The sequence below is a fragment of the Chlorocebus sabaeus genome, chromosome 13 (assembly GCF_047675955.1).
Source record: "Chlorocebus sabaeus isolate Y175 chromosome 13, mChlSab1.0.hap1, whole genome shotgun sequence".
In the NCBI taxonomy this organism is placed as follows: domain Eukaryota; kingdom Metazoa; phylum Chordata; class Mammalia; order Primates; family Cercopithecidae; genus Chlorocebus; species Chlorocebus sabaeus.
Window position 1 is genome coordinate 92,600,714 of NC_132916.1, and position 17,365 is coordinate 92,618,078.

Sequence of the window (17,365 nt, forward strand, 5' to 3'; positions counted from 1 at the left end):
TCACATTTTTATTCATTATAGGGAGGCCTAGGATATCTCAGGTGCTTACTGTTTAAGTTTAAAAATTATACAAGAAAAGCACACAGATCAGAGGGATAAGAACTATTTCCTTTTCTAGAATGTTGTATATATCCCCTTCTCCAACAAAATAAAATACATATTTTAATGTTTTACTGATAATTTTCCATAAATGATTTGGAAATATCTAAGATTTACACATAAAAGTTAAATAGAAAGGAAGAAGCTTTTTCTAGAGGCTTATTAAAATAGCTTTTAACTAGCTATTCCCAAACACTGAAGCACACAATGTAAAACCACAACCTTATTTTTGCTTTGCTAAATCCTGGGTTTGGGTTTTGGTACTATGGGTGGAACATTTGGGCAACTATCTTGACATCCAGCCAGATTGGGATAGGCATCCTCAATGCTTCAATATTTTACTATGATTTATTTTATACCATGTTTGTACTAATATATATTTGGCTGATATGCTGAAAGGAGCCTTTTTCCCTTAAAAGACTTTAAAATATCATTACAACAAAATAGAGGTTGAGTCATATCTATCTAAAATGTTTATTTTGGAAATAAATCCAAAATGAACTAGAGAGGTAAACATGAAAGCTATGTCACTCTGCACTAACTGGAACTTAATGGCTCTATTTTAATCATATATCCTTAAATGCTCAATACTAGAATTAATGATTTTTTTTTGGCAAGGAGCCACTCCATTATTTATCTCTCTTATTTGGGATGGCATCAGTGTTCTCAGTAATTTTAATTTTTATCTCATCTCTAGATTGGGGCATTTGCCCCACATTATTCAGTAGTCCTTAAATCCTTAAAGGAAAAAAAAAGTCCTTTGAGCAACAACAAAATTTTAGCATCATGCCTTGCACATACGTGGCATATAATAAACAAGTGTTTAATTAATTATTTTGTCTTAATATCTCTCAACAGGCCTCAAGGGTTAAGAGACTTATCTATAATACACATAAACAAAATTAGCCAAATTTATGTAGTAGTGTTTTAAACTTTGAATGTGTCTGATATAAATGTAGGCTTCAAATCTTTCTTATCATCTTGCCTAATATTCTGTTTTTCTACATAAAACATTGAAAGTTATTTTGAGGATGAAAATTTAGACACCAGTTTGGCTAAAGGATTGGAGAAAAAGGAAAGGTCTGCCTGTTGCTAGATGTGAGTTTCTGCTACTGCAGGCACAGGTGAGGATAGGAAAGGTTAAATTACAATATACAAAAAGACTATTGAACCATAAAAATATAATCCAAAAATGGTATGGGGAGATTTCCTTCACCATGTTAGTAACATATATATGAGAATATTTAGCTAGCTACAGTACTATCATTTATTTAATGACATTTCTCCTTAAAATATGGTCATTACAGAAAGGCAGGAAGAGTGGGAGTGAAGGAGGAGGGGGAGATATATACTGTTACAAGCCTCTTTCTCAAATATAATTTTCCGAAACCTTTATATATGAAGTAATAATTTAGCTACATTAGAAAGTTGTTTATAACAAAGTGTTTTATCTGCTAAAGAGCTTAAGGTATCAGATTTGTCTGAAAACAAAACTGAATTCTGTGCAAAACATAACAGTGTCTTATAAACAGCTAGATGAGAATTTCTGTTTCTCTGCCTCATCTATTTTCATCTTTTTACATCTCAAAGAAGGTTGAATTTTTATGTTATATAACTTTAAGAACAACTAAAAGATATGTTATGACATTTGCTAAAAACAGGTTAATGTTAATATCATTATTTAGACTCTAGATCCAAGAGATATGAAAGTTAAAACCCATCGTGTCATCGTTTAAACTATGCCTTGGGGATTTGATGTTTTAGACTTTTCAAATAGATTTCTTAGACTGTGACGCTTTATTTGTTGAGGGTTTCTGATTCCTACTTTGAAGCCTAAATACTCTCAACTAGATGTCCACTCTCACCATTACAGACAAATGTTGTTTTGATTAGCAATATGAAATGCGGCACCTAACAGGCCCTTAGTTAATGCCTTTTTTTTTTTTTTTTTTTTTTTGAGATGGAGTCTCACTCTGTCACCCAGGCTGGAGTGCAATGGCATGATCTCGGCTCACTGCAGCCTCCGCCTCCCAGGTTCAAGCGATTCTCCTGCCTCACCCTCCTGAGTAGCTGGGATTACAGGCGCTCACCATCACACCCCACTAATTTTTGTATTTTTAGTAGAGATGGGATTTCTCAATGTTGGCCAGGCTGGTCTCTCAACTCCTGACCTCAAGTGATCTGCCCCCCCTTGGCCTCCCAAAGTGCTGGGATTACAGGTGTGAGCCACCATGCCCATCCAAGTTAATGCCTTTTTAAAGCAAGCAATAAATGAGATTCTTCAAAATAATTAAGACAAAATATTAATACTAGGCAAAATGAAGACAATTGTTGAAAAATATTGATAACTTAATCTTCCTCTTCCTTGCCAATTCTACTCCTGCCAATGAGTTTGTTTCCTATGTGATTCTCCACATAACTCTTTATTTTATTTTATTTTTTTGAGCTGGAGTCTTGCTTTGTCGCCCAGGCTGGAGTGCAGTGGTGTGAGCTCACTGCAACCTCTGCCTCCTGAGTTCAAGCGATTCTCCTGCCTCAGCCTCTCGAGGAGCTGGGCTTACAGGCACCCACCACCACTCCCCAGCTACTTTTTGTATTTTTAGTAGAGATGGAGTTTCACCATGTTGGCCAGGCTGGTCTCAAACTCCTGACAGCAAGTGATCTGTCCCTGTCGGCCTCCCAAAGTGCTGGGATTACAGGCATGAGCCACTGTGCCCAGCCCATATAACTCTTTACAATATAGAAATATGTATGATTTTCCCAGTTTTTATTTTGGAAATGTGTTGATTCCTAAACCCCAACCTAAAATATCATTATTTTCAATACTTAAATATTAGCCCATCATTTTTTATCTTCAGATGTCTGTCATTGGAAGCCTATATAAAAATGGTTGATGAGCCTATGGGTTGAACCACTGCAGAGAATAGAGTGATAGTCTTAGGGCATACTGTACTTTGCATGCTCCTCCTGGATGTAAAGAGTAAGACAGAGAATAGTAATAATCACCCATTCCAGAACTGGTTGTACAACCTCACAAAAGCTTGTCCAGACTTAGTAGCAAGTTAATAAAAAACTAGACTTCTTTCTAAGTAGTTATAATTTAGGCTATGGGATAGTTCTGTTATGATACATTTGTTTTAAAATATTCTGCTTCTTTTAAAAGTGAGTTGTATGTGTCTTTGTTATAGGGACGTGCAATTTTTGCCAGTGGCAGTCCTTTTGATCCAGTCACTCTTCCAAATGGACAGACCCTATATCCTGGCCAAGGCAACAATTCCTATGTGTTCCCTGGAGTTGCTCTTGGTGTTGTGGCGTGTGGATTGAGGCACATCACAGATAAGATTTTCCTCACTACTGCTGAGGTATTGTAAAATCCTCTAAGTTTACCAAGGGTTTAAAATACCAAGTGTGCTCAGCCTAGGTTGTCTAATGTTTCATTTATCTAGCATCTCAGCTTACTCTCTGAAAGAAGTAAAGTCTGAAGAAGAGAAAATCTTTCCCAGTGGGGAATAAGGGGTGGGTAGCATATTCATACTGACTCACAAACAAAAGGTTCTTCTTCAGTAGACATTAGAAAAATTGTGTTTTTGATTTCGTAAGAGGAACATTTTTGTGTTTTCACACATCAGATCAAGTTCTGTGACAGTCATGAGACAATTAAAAATATTGTTTCTAGGGCTGGGTGTGGTGGCTCATGCCCATAATCCCAGCACTCTGGGAGGCGGAGGCAGGTGGATCACTTGAGCCCAGGAGTTCTAGGCCAGCTTGGCCAACATGGTGAAACTTCATCTCTACTAAAAATACAAACATTAGCCGGGTGTGGTGGTGCATGTCTGTGATCCCCCGACCCAGGAGGCTGAGGCAGGGGCACTGCTTGAACCCAGGAGGCGGAGGTTGCAGTGAGCTGAGATCACGCTACTGCACTGCATCCTGGGCTACAGAGCTAGACTGTTACCTAAAAAAAAGCAAAAAAAAGAATTGTTTCCAAATGATGATTAAGTGGTAAATATTTCCCTGTTGAGAACAGTGCTTAATAATGAATGGCATTTTGAAGGTTTAAAGTGAAAGTCTGATATGGTATAGTGAACATGTTTATCACTCAGGGTTCAGTACAGGAAACAGAAACCACCCTAGTATTTAAGCAGAAGTTAAATCAAAATAGGAAATTAGTTGTTTATTAAATCATTAAAATAATAGGAGAAGTGAGCTTTGTCTGGGCCTTGAGGAAAGATTCTCAGAACATCACAAAGCAAGCCCACTGGGGAATCTTGTACTGTCATGAACTGTGAAAGATCTGAGATTTTACTCTACTTGCAAGCTAACAAGTTAGCCACAATTTCATAGATATTGACAGAAGACATGAAACTTTTAGGTCAGAGACAAAGGACTTTGATACTTCCTGGCACAAGAGATATCATGAGCTGTATGTTCCTATCAGCTTCCCTCCCCATCCCAAGCCTCAGCAGGATGATACAGTGATTGGGCATATATTTGTAATCATGAGCTTTTGGTAATCAGAATGTTCATCAGGTTGATATATTTTCAGATTTGAACAGGTTACCATTTGTGGATGAGAAACTTGAGTGAATTTCTTCTCTTACGATTAAACCTTTGCAGCTGAACTGATCCAAAGAACTTGATTGATATTCAAATATTTTTATCTTGCAAATATTTTTTCCATTGTGAAAGAGGAACCCCAAGAATGTAGACAAAGATTCTTATGTTACTGATGTGATCTAAAGGAACATAATATTGGTGGCTAGCACCTGGCATCATTCTATGAGAACAGATGCTTGGAAGCAACAATGTTCTCCTGTCGTTTTCTTCACTGTATTAAAAAGCATTCCAGCTGATGTCTCAGGTTTTCTTTAACTCAGAAAATCTTGTTAAACATAAATGGATGTCTAATTACTAAGAGAGCCTGTAAAAGTTTTTGCATTAAGGAAAATGTAATCATTGTCTTTTAGAATAGCCACATCAGAGTTTTGGTTACTTGTAGTAGTCAGTGTTTTCTTTCCTAAATAACTCTAGCACCCTCTAGTGCCAAATTCCATGAAAAGTATTTTCAATTTACTCTCCAAGAAAAGTAATAATCACTACCCAAAAACAGTTTGAAGGAAAAAAAAAAATGTGGTGTTGTCAACATACCACATCACCAATTCTTATCATAGCTAGTGATCTCTCTGGCTGTATCTTTTGGCCTTTCTATGGTTTTCTCTTAGGCTTCAACACAATATTCTGTTTTTACATCATCTCAATTATGTCCCCACTCATTTTCTTTGTCTCCTTTTCATCTCGTTCTTAAGTAAGGGGTTTTTTTCTAGCATTCATTTTTTGTTACCAGTTTTTTCTTCTCTTTTTCTTATGCTTTCGAAGATCTCATTCATTTATTTATTTCTATTATCTTCATTCTAGTAGTGGCCAAATCTGTGTATCTCTATTCTCATCTTTTTCCATATCTCTAGTTGCCTGTTTGGTAATTCCACAGACACGCCCTACTGTGTCCTTAAACACAACATTATGAAAGCCTTACTTATCTTTCCTCACTCCCAGCATTCACATTTTTATTAGTGATACCCCCTTTCCAAGCAGGCAGCAAAGCTTAGAAGCTTGACATTCTTTTCATTCTCCCTCATCCCATAGCCTTCAAACACACCATGCATATGTATGCCTGTGTAACTGCTTTATCTCTTATCCTGCCTGGAAAGACCTGAGAATTATTCTCCAATGAGCTAAGCTTGTCCTTTACGGTGCTGCTTAAATCCCACCACATCCTGGGATCCTTTTGTGACAAGTCTAGCTCATCTTGATCTTTCTCCTTAGTCATGGCTGTCTTTATTACACACTTTGACATTTAATTTTATTTCTGGTTATGATACACTCATGAGAGCTTCCTATTATAAAAGATTAGGTGTTGCCTTTATAACTAAATTGTAGATTATCTTTTTTTTTTTTTTTTTTTTTTTTTTTTGAGACGGAGTCTCGCTCTGTCACCAGGCTGGAGTGCAGTGGTGTGATCTTGGCCCACTGCAACCTCCAACTCCCTGGTTCAAGCAATTCTCCTGCCTCAGCCTCCCAAGTATCTGGGATTAAAGGCACATGCCACCACACCCAGCTAATGTTTGTATTTTTAGTAGAGATGGGGTTTCACCATGTTGGCCAGACTGGTCTCGATCTCTTGACCTTGTGATCTGCCCATCTTGGCCTCCCACAGTGCTGGGATTACAGACATGAGCCACCGTGCCCGGCCTGTAGATTATCTTTTTTAAAGACAGAGAGTCTTCCATATACTTCTTTTAAAACTTCAGTAGCATCTAGCACAATGCTAGGCACAAAGCAGAAAATTAGTAAATACTTTCTGAATAGGATTAAATAGAACTACTCATGTATCTTAGCAAGAAGAATAAATACAATACCACAGACATTCACTACCAGATGGCCCCAAAAAGAAGAAAAGTACTTGTTGTCTAGATTATATTTTGTAGTTAACAAGAGTAATATGTAGGAGATATATCTGAATTTTTTGTTTTGCAACCACAAATTTAATAACTGTTAGAATTATTGTCAAAATACTAGTTGGATCTCTTATGGAACTGGAAATGTCATGGGTTAGTACCAATCTTGAAGAATATTTCTGGACATTTTTATATCATGAAGAGATTTTTGGCTTTCCTGGCACTGTAGACAGTCTTCTGGACCTCTGGTGATCAGCCCTCCTGTCCCTGTGTGGTGTATAGTGTATCCTGGGAATAGACTCCTCACCTCCTGTTCACACCTGGAGACAAATCTCAGCCTCCTCTCTTCACACCACTCCTCCTGAATCATGGGCTGGTGCCTTCTCATCTGCCCTGCTCCACTCCTTTCTGATATCTTCTCAGAGGACCCGTTAGAGAATCATCATGGACAATAGTATCTAGAGGAACCTTTTCCTTGCTTAAGATAATTGGAAATCCAACTGCCATAACAATGTCAGAACAAAATAGAGAGAGATTATTTTAAATTAGCCACAATGTCATTAGAGAGAGACAACCAAAGCACATCAAAGGCAGCAAAGAGTTTTTAAATAAATGATTTAATTAATGAGAGCCAGGCTAGGACTCTTGTATGCCCCCTCCTTTTCCCCCTAGAATCAATTCCTTACATTTAGTGCATCTCCCCATGGTCAACTATTTGCTACTTGATTTGGTTTCACAATTCTTTGGCTCCTTCTTTGTTTGACAGTCACACATGGAGAGTAAGGATTCAGAATGATTCTTCTTTACTCAGCTGTCCTGTGACTGTCTTCAATCTCTTTAAAATAACATTTGTGTGGCATCCTAGAGAAGAAACAATGACATTGAATGCCAGCAGTGTGCAGGTGGTTATGGGTGGAATACACATATTATGTCATAGAAATAGTTGAAACAACTTGAAGTTGATTCGTTATAGAACTTGCCCCAAATCAAATAGCTAACAACCTATACGCTGTAGAACCAGATCTGACACCAAAAGTTATTTTGCTTCCATTTGGCTATGTGGGCTGCCTATTGGTTCTGTTTTAAAACAAAATAATTGGCCAGACACGGTGGCTCACGTCTGTAATCCCAGCACTTTGGAAGGCCGAGGCAGGTGGATCGCTTGAGCTCAGGAGTTTGAGACCAGCCTGGCCAACATAGTGAAACCCTGTCTCTGCTAAAAAATACACACAAATAAATAAATAAATAAATAATAAAATTAGCTGGGCATGATGGCACACCCCTGTAGTCTCAGCTACTCAGGAGTCTGAGGCGGAGAATCACCCAAGCCCAGGGAGACGGAGGGTTGCAGTGAGCCAAAACCGTGCCACTGCACTCCAGCCTAGGCAATCTGAGTGAGAGCCTGTTTCACATATATACATACATACGTAAAACAAAATAGCTAAGTTTCATTGAATACTTTTCTGACAGACACTGTGGTAAATTGTTTGCTGGCATTTATTTCATTTAATCCTTATGAATTAGGAACTATTATTAGTCCTATATTACTGATGATAAAACTGAGGCCTAAAAAGGTAAATTAATTTGCCCAAATGCAAACAGATAGTAACTGATGGAATTAGAATTCAAACATAGGTCTACCTCACACCAGAGCCTGAGCCTTCAACCACCATGCTCTGACATCTTTTTAACATTGTGCTATTCATTTTTTTCTATCCAATTAAATAACAATACCTGACACCCAGAAAAGTTGTTGCTTTAACATCTAAGAAATTGTTATTTAAATCTGCCACATCTCCTTTGCAGAACAAGAATTAACAAAAATTTTTAAAAGTTTCAATTCAGTGGAGCAATTAACATAAAATGGTTTTATTTTGCCCCAGTCGTTGTTTTAAATCATTCTCCACCAGCTCTTCCTCTTGTTTATCTTAGTGACATTTTAGTAAGAGCCCATAACTTTCAGTTCACTCATTCTTTTAATATTCTTTTAATTAAATACCTAACATATGCTAGGCATTATTCTGAGTGCTGGGAATACATCAGTGAACAATAATTAAACATCTGTGCAGTTCAAAATGTGATATCCAATTGAAATGTCATGTGCTCTCCTTGCAGTAGGAGAGGCCTGCAGTAGCAGGTAGAGAAAACCCATCTGTTCTTTCACTCTTTCTCTGATGCTAGCACTTTGAGCAATTTGTGGGGAAATGTGTGTCTCAACTCTGAGAAACTTCTTCCCTCTTTTTGTTAAGGCCTACTTCTTCAAATGTGTTGGAGACAAGAAGGAAGAGCATGGAAAAGGGCAAACATCTCTTTTATTAACTCAATTATTAACTCTTCTAATCCTCTCTTGCAGGGTCCAGATCTGGCCCTCTGATGTAGGATGTCTGGCTTCACCTTAGCTTCCTTATACTTCTTCAGGTCTCCAGGGATGCAGGGGCCACCTCTGCTGTGGCCACTTGACCTTGGAAACTCATGTACCCATACCAGATCCACTGATGGGAATGCAGACAGCTTACAGCCACCCTATCTGTCTGGCTCTCCCTTTCCCATTCTCTTCTCTGCTTAAGTACACATATCTATAACTGCTCAAGCTGAGTAGGGGAACACAATGCCCCCAAGTCTTTCCTTGAGGACACCATAGACCTTTAAGAAGGAGTAGCATGCACCAAGAAGAGGGGAGGAAAAAGCCACTACATTACCCAGTAGGCCAACCATGGTTCCAGCAAATTTCCCTGCCTCTCACCAGCTCAGTCTTCTGGAAGGGGATGGCTATGGTTGTGGGGTTGGCAGGACTGATTCCACTTCTGAGCTAGATGGCAAGCCCCACTTATTTGGTGACTTCCTGATAGTGTGGAATAGTTAATGTCTCTTTGTCCTAAAGTTTGGGACCCTCACCACTTCTAGGGCAAACATCCTGTTAAAAAGGCAAGAAATTAATGAGTTAAATGATGAGTTTATTATAAAATTATAGTCAACACCCTACAATTATATGTTATAATATTTTGTACACTATATAGAGCAATATTAATCAAACAAATAGTTATACTAGTAACTTTACCTCCCTCTCCCTTCCCCCATCTTACCTCTGCCTAATTGTCCCTCATCAGAAGTCCTTAGTCACCGACAAGATTTAACTCCAAACTCCTTTTTTGACATTGAAAATGCACCAGTCCTTATTTCTGTACCCAGACCCTCTGCTCCCCCAGGACAGCACACTTGGGTGTGCTGAATCCAGCTCACACACGTCTCTGCCTTTGGTCTGACTCTGTTTTTTTTTTTTTTTTTTGTCTGGAATGCCTACCCGCTTTCTGTTTGTCTAACTCCAGACTTTCTTGTAGGTTTGCCTTTCAAGCCACTGTGCACTATGAGGCCTTCCAGAACTGTTCTTCCTCGGGATTTCTTAGCACCCATATTTCACCTTTAGCCTAAGCCGTCTTCTCTTTCAGCATTCTCTTTTTCTTCCCATACTCTGTTTCACTAAATTACACTTTTTTTTAGCTTCTCTGTAGTGTTATGCTTGTTCAGTTCATATATATTTGCTGATGGCAAAAAATAATATTTTGGAAATAATTTCATTATTTAAAAATCTAAAAGATATTAAGATATACTGAAAATAAATATTTGATTATTTAAAATGTTACAAAAGAGGAAGGTTTCATACTCCCTCTTTGCATCCACATTTTCATGGAACAAAAGCCCAGGTACAAACTGATTTAGATTTGCCCCCATCTAGAAATTTAATCAAAGTCTTAGAACTGGAGAGAACATCAGGGTTACTGAGTCTCCCTCTCTGCCTTAGGGTTCAATACAAAATTTAACACTGTTTGATTTGGAACTAGGGAATGATTTGGGGACAGCAAATATTGAGGCTATTTAGGTGATTTAGATAATCCAGAGTCTGTGTAAAATTAAAATCCTACTTGTAGTGAGACTCTGAACTAGCTTTCTCAGCCTTTTGCTCTACCTCTTGCACAAGAATATGACTCAGAGCTGGGAGTAATGGTATGCTCAACCTTGGATAGCTGTCCTCCTCTGCTTTCAAGGATCCATTTTCATTACTCTATCATCTGCCTCTTTCTTTCTTTTATTTTCCCTTGTTCCCCTAATGTATCAATTGGAAAGTATCTAGCATTTCATGGTACAATAGAAAAGGAAGTGGACTAAAAGGAAACCTGGATTCTATTCCCATCTTTTTCACCAATTGTGTGATCTCAACCACCACCACACCTCTCTGGGCTTAGTTTCTTTGCTGATAGAAGTGGGGATGAAATTAGATAATCACATTAATGTAACTGGTTTTTATATGGACCATTATATGTAACCATTTACTTAGTTATTTGCATAACTGCTACATTGTATCGTGTGAAGTATCAATGTTTTTTTTCTTTCTTTTTTTTCATAAGGTTATAGCTGAGCAAGTGTCAGATAAACACTTGGAAGAGGGTCGGCTTTATCCTCCTTTGAATACTATTAGAGATGTTTCTCTGAAAATTGCAGAAAAGGTAAAACCGCTCTTGTTCAAGCTTCATTATTTTTCCTTCCTTCTCTTGCTAAATACACATTTTAAAATATTAAGAATCTGCTTCCTTGAAATGTATATCTGTATCACCTCACTATGTCAGAAGTCAGAGAAATGAGGCACACTGACACTGTAGAACTTAGGAGCTACATTTGCTCCTCAGAGAAGAATGGAAGTATTGAGCTGAATAATTAATTTCCCTCTCTACCATTGTTTTTTCTCCTAAAATTTAAATAATTCATTAGGGGTTTCTGTCAGCCAGATTTCTCCCACTTCACCCTTTTAAAGTTATTCTTTTCTATATCACATTAGTCATAATTACCAAAATATTACAGATATGGTAGAGTAACATTTAGACCTTGAACCACCATCCATATCCATGTCACTATAATATATGGCATCATAAATGACGCATCACAACTGATAATACTGGGCGGAAAGCAAAATAAAGAGGGCAAAGAACTTGAAAGCCGTTGGGGTGGCAGATGAGCTGCTGAAGGAGTTTGCCAAGAAGAACCCAAAGACAGAGAAATTTTCTGTAACTAAACTGGAAGATAAGTGAACTTTTTTTTTACAGTGTAATTGCATTAGTTTTCTTGGGCTGGATAACTACATACCACTGTTATGTATAACTATTTTTAAGTATTTAAGCCACAGACTGTGAGGCTTAAACAACAGAAAACTGTTTTCTCATAATTCTGGGAGCCGGAAGTCTAAGAAAAAGATGTCCGCAGGTTTGGTTTCCTCTGAGGCCTCCCTCCTTGGCCGGCAGATGGCTGCCCTCTTTCTGTGTCCCCGTGTGGCCTTTTCTCTGTGTGTGTACACCCTTGTGTGTCCAAATTTCCCCTTCTCATAAGGACACCTGTCAAACTGGATTATAGACCATTCTAACGGTCTCATTTTAACTTAATAATCTCCTTAAAGGTCCTATTTCTAAATACACTCACTTTCTGAGGTACTAGTGGTTAGGGCTTCAACAATGAATTTGGGGTGGGGGGAACACAATTTAGCCATGACAGTAGTTATATGTTTAAATTGGTGTTTCTCTACCTCAGTGTTGTGGACATTTGGGTCAGTAAGTGTCGTGGGGCTGTCCTGGGCATTGTACAGTCTTTAGCAGCATTCCTGGCCTCTGCCCACTAGATGTCAGTAGCATCTGCTCAGTTGTATCAACCAAAGCTGTTTCCAGACATTGCCAAGCATCCCCTTGGGGGCCAAATTGCTCACGATTGAAAATCACTAGCTTAAGCTATTAGCAAGTTATCTGAACAACACCATTTAAGAGTCACATATCATTATTTATCTTGTTGACTGAATACGGTAGAGTCTTAAAAAAAGAAGTAATTCTCCAAAAACCTTTACATAATAATCTGCTTGGTTATCTATTTATGAAAAAGTATGTTCATATATTCTACTAATATGTATCTGCTAGTTTTTAAGTAGTTTAAATTATTAATATACTGAATAGCATATCATCATTTTAAGTTCATTTTAGAGATTTAAATGCAAAGGAGTTAGCTTATGATTAGAGGAGAAAAAAAGCAGGGGACAGCAAGGGAGTGCTCCTTACATCTTCATTGCTTATATGTGCTTTTATTATAAAACACTTAATGTTTTTGCAAACGTAAGATATACAGTGTTTTTGAAATGGATAAAAACTTCCACTCACATGGGCTCACCATTACCTCTATTTATTAAAATAATTAATATTCTTTTCTTATGTCTAGATTGTGAAAGACGCATACCAAGAAAAGACAGCCACAGTTTATCCCGAACCTCAGAACAAAGAAGCGTTTGTCCGCTCCCAGATGTATAGTGCTGATTATGACCAGATCCTACCTGATTGTTATTCTTGGCCTGAAGAGGTCCAGAAAATACAGACCAAAGTTGATCAGTAGGATAATAGCAAACATTTCTAACTCCATTAATGAGGTCTTTAAACCTTTCATAATTTTTAAAGGTTGGAATCTTTTATAATGACTCATAAAATGCTTAGGTTAAGATTTTATTTTAACAGTCTAAAAATTGATAGAAGAATAACGATATAAATTGGGATAAACATCACATGAGACAATTTTGCTTCACTTTGCCTTCTGGTTATTTGTGGTTTCTATCTGAATTATTCTGCCTACGTTCTCTTTAAAAGCTATTGTACCTACTACTGAGATACTCATCGTTTTTATACAGGAAGCTAATGGGAAGACCAAAATTAGTAATAAATTGATATAACCAACATTAAAACCCATAATTATTTTGTTGACCATTTTGTTAAAATCTACTTTTCAAAAAAAAAAAAAAAAAGGTAGAAATGAATCTAGGCATAGGCGAACTTTTGCTAAGCAGAAATAACACTACTTTGTTGCCTAGAGAAAGATAACTTCTCAGGTATTTTTATTCCAGTCCTAGATCATATATGTTCTTTTGTGCAACCGAATTTTAACACTTCTAAGAAAGAGAAAGATCACTGCTGTTTACAATGCCTTGTACAGCCTTAGATTTTAATATTCTTTTGTCATTGTTACATCTCATAGAGTAAAGCTCTTATTACCTTGATCCTGAGTCAGAAATCCCACCTGAAAGCACTTTTTCTTCCCCTTGATCAAGCATCCTATCCTTCAGTTACCATACTGTTGCTACAGGGACTTTGTGGACTGTGGCCCCTGTCCAGAGGTTGGCACCTTCAGTTCAGCGCAGCCTAACAGTGAGAAGGTCTGAAAGGAGAGTATATAGTTAAGATCCTTGAGAAAGGGCTGCCTGAGGAACTGACCTCTTAAAGATCTCAGGAGTCAGACAATTTAGGTTCCTACTGGAGTTACCTGCCAGAATGACCTCTTAATTAACTCAGGTAACTAAGAACTAACTGTGTTATAATCATCTCACTTTTCCCTGAATTTGGAGAAGGTATTATAATTAAGTTCTCAGTATCAGAAATTGTCCTTACATAAGATTAAAATATCTTGATGACCAATACCATTCTATGAGAAAGAGTAGTTATATGCCCAGACTGTATTAATTCACTTCAGAAACTAATGTTTGAAGTAATGGGAAAAATTTTAAGTTATAAAACTAAGGTGCAATGACATTTGCTATTTATTTGTAGAATTATTTGAAGAATTTTGTTTTTGAAGTAATGCTTTAAGGAGTATAAGATGTTCAAGATAAATTATACTATAAAATGATTTTATTGAAAGTTGAAGGTTACACATATTGTTTTAGGTATGAGCAGAAGAGGTTAAGGTATTTCTAAAGGTAACTTATAGTCAAGAGTTTCCTCAAAATAGTTATTTGGAGAAGAATCAGAATGTTTATGTATTTCTTGTCTGTTTCTATGTTGTCTTATAGCTCTGACTAAATGTGTTTACCTATGCAAAAGATTTATTAAAGCATAGAAAAGGTGAATGAATAAAATATAAAATAATTGTCCTTTTTTCTTAAAATGTTACATTGTAATGCTGGGTCTTGGGGTCATATGATTATGTATGATGAATTTCTAAAATATTCTAATAACTGCTAATTTCAGTAGGAACATCATTCATTCAAAACTTATGTGGTTGGGCACGGTGGCTCACGCCTGTAATCCTAGCACTTTGGGAGTGTGAGACGGGCAGATCTCCTGAGGTCAGGAGTTCAAGACTAGCCTGGCCAACATGGTGAAACCCTGTCTCTACTAAAAACTACAAAAATTAGCCAGACTTGATGGCTCATGTCTGTAATCCAGCTACTTGGGAGGCTGAGGCATGAGAATCGCTTGAACTGGACGTTGCAGTCAACCAAGATCGTGCCACTGCACTCCAGCCTGGGGGACGGAGTGATGCTCTGTCTCAGGAAGAAAAAAAAACAAAAACAAAAAACGAAAAACAAACATACGTAATCACGTATTCTGAATACTGTGATATGTGAGCCACTTCCTTGTCCTTAGGGAAAGATAATGAAATAAGCATTAGATAGTTACTTACTAGGTGTCAAGTATCCCACATACATTATTTTAATATAGTCCCCTCACTTTCCTTATGAAGTTGATATTTTAAGTAACTGGTCAAGTCCATAGAACTAATAAATGAAGAAAGTAAGCTTTACATCCATGTTCATCTTTCTTTATAGTTTGTTCTCCTTTCCCGAGGCTACAGTCTAGAACAGCACTGTCCCATGTGTAATTTTAAATTTTGTAGTAGCTTCATTAAAAAAAGACACAGGTGGAATTCATGGTAATAATATATTTTGCTTAAACCAATATAGCCAAAATATTATCACTTCAACATGTAATTGACATAAAATTATTAAGATAGTTTATTTTGTTCATACTGTCTTCAACATCCAGCATGTATTTTACACTTACATTTTAATTCAGTTCAGACTAGTCACAGGTCTCAGTAGCTACATCTGGTGAGTGACACCTTATTGGACGGTGCAGGTTTAGAAGAGACAGTTATATACCAATAGCTGTAAGACTGCATCTCCATGAGAGAAGTGAAGTAGAAGTCTGAGGAAAATGTTTACTCAAAAATATTTTTGTAAATAATGCCTCAATAAAGTAGATAAAAAAACTAATTTGTGCCAGCCTCTCTTCGTAAGCCAGCCATGCATATTAGGAAGGGAGCACAGCCCCAGAACAAGAAAATTATTTAACAATTTTTTATAGAACGCTCACTTTGCTATTAACCAAAGAAATGTAAAATGCTACTGGAGCACACATGGAACAAATAAATTATATAGTGAGAAGGAGATGTCAGGGAAGAGGATATAATAACATTAATGTTAATAAAATTAGACAAAAAGAAAAAGGGAAAAAGACAGATAACTTTATCACAAAAATAGAATATCTAAAGAATTAAATGTACATTCTAAATATAAAAAATAAAATATCTGAAATTAAGAATTCATCAGACAGATGGCTTAACAGCTGACTAGAGGTCATAGAGGAAAGGATTAATGACCTGAAAGGCAGGTCGTTAGAAATTACCTACATTTTTTTAACTTTTTTTTTTTTTTTTTTATATTATACTTTGAGTTCTAGGGTACATGTGCACAACGTGCAGGTTTGCTACATATGTATACTTGTGCCATGTTGGTGTGCTGCACCCATCAACTCGTCAGCACCCATCAACTCGTCATTTACATCAGGTGTAACTCCCAATACAATCCCTCCCCCCTCCCCCCTCCCCCCTCCCCATGATAGGCCCCGGTGTGTGATGTTCCCCTTCCCAAGTCCAAGTGATCTCATTGTTCAGTTCCCACCTATGAGTGAGAACATGTGGTGTTTGGTTTTCTGTTCTTGTGATAGTTTGCTAAGAATGATGGTTTCCAGCTGCATCCATGTCCCTACAAAGGACACAAACTCATCCTTTTTTATGGCTGCATAGTATTCCATGGTGTATATGTGCCACATTTTCTTAATCCAGTCTGTCATTGATGGACATTTGGGTTGATTCCAAGTCTTTGCTATTGTGAATAGTGCCGCAATAAACATACGTGTGCATGTGTCTTTATAGCAGCATGACTTATAATCCTTTGGTTATATACCCAGTAATGGGATGGCTGGGTCATATGGTACATCTAGTTCTAGATCCTTGAGGAATCGCCATACTGTTTTCCATAATGGTTGAACTAGTTTACAATCCCACCAACAGTGTAAAAGTGTTCCTATTTCTCCACATCCTCTCCAGCACCTGTTGTTTCCTGACTTTTGAATGATCGCCATTCTAACTGGTGTGAGATGGTATCTCATTGTGGTTTTGATTTGCATTTCTCTGATGGCCAGTGATGATGAGCATTTTTTCATGTGTCTGTTGGCTGTATGCATGTCTTCTTTTGAGAAATGTCTGTTCATATCCTTTGCCCACTTTTGGATGGGGTTGTTTGTTTTTTTCTTGTAAATTTGTTTGAGTTCTTTGTAGGTTCTGGATATTAGCCCTTTGTCAGATGAGTAGATTGCAAAACTTTTCTCCCATTCTGTAGGTTGCCTGTTCACTCTGATGGTAGTTTCTTTTGCTGTGCAGAAGCTCTTTAGTTTAATGAGATCCCATTTGTCAATTTTGGCTTTTGCTGCTGTTGCTTTTGGTGTTTTAGACATGAAGTCTTTGCCCATGCCTATGTCCTGAATGGTACTACCTAGGTTTTCCTCTAGGATTTTTATGGTATTAGGTCTAACATTTAAGTCTCTAATCCATCTTGAATTAATTTTCATATAAGGAGTAAGGAAAGGATCCAGTTTCAGCTTTCTACTTATGGCTAGCCAATTTTCCCAGCACCATTTATTAAATAGGGAATCCTTTCCCCATTTCTTGTTTCTCTC

The 17,365-nt window shown here is 37.3% G+C and overlaps 1 protein-coding gene across 1 annotated transcript in view; it reads left to right on the plus strand.

The window, feature by feature from the left end:
* The window catches only part of ME1 (malic enzyme 1), a 225,237-nt gene extending 210,741 nt beyond the window's left edge, over positions 1-14,496 (plus strand). Inside the window, exons 12-14 of the mRNA XM_038002209.2 lie at positions 3,288-3,461; positions 10,958-11,056; positions 12,801-14,496. Of these exons, the coding sequence (XP_037858137.2) occupies positions 3,288-3,461; positions 10,958-11,056; positions 12,801-12,971 (444 nt within the window). The 3' untranslated portion in view covers positions 12,972-14,496. The remainder of the gene's footprint in view (positions 1-3,287; positions 3,462-10,957; positions 11,057-12,800) is intronic.
* The last annotated feature ends 2,869 nt before the right edge of the window (positions 14,497-17,365 follow it).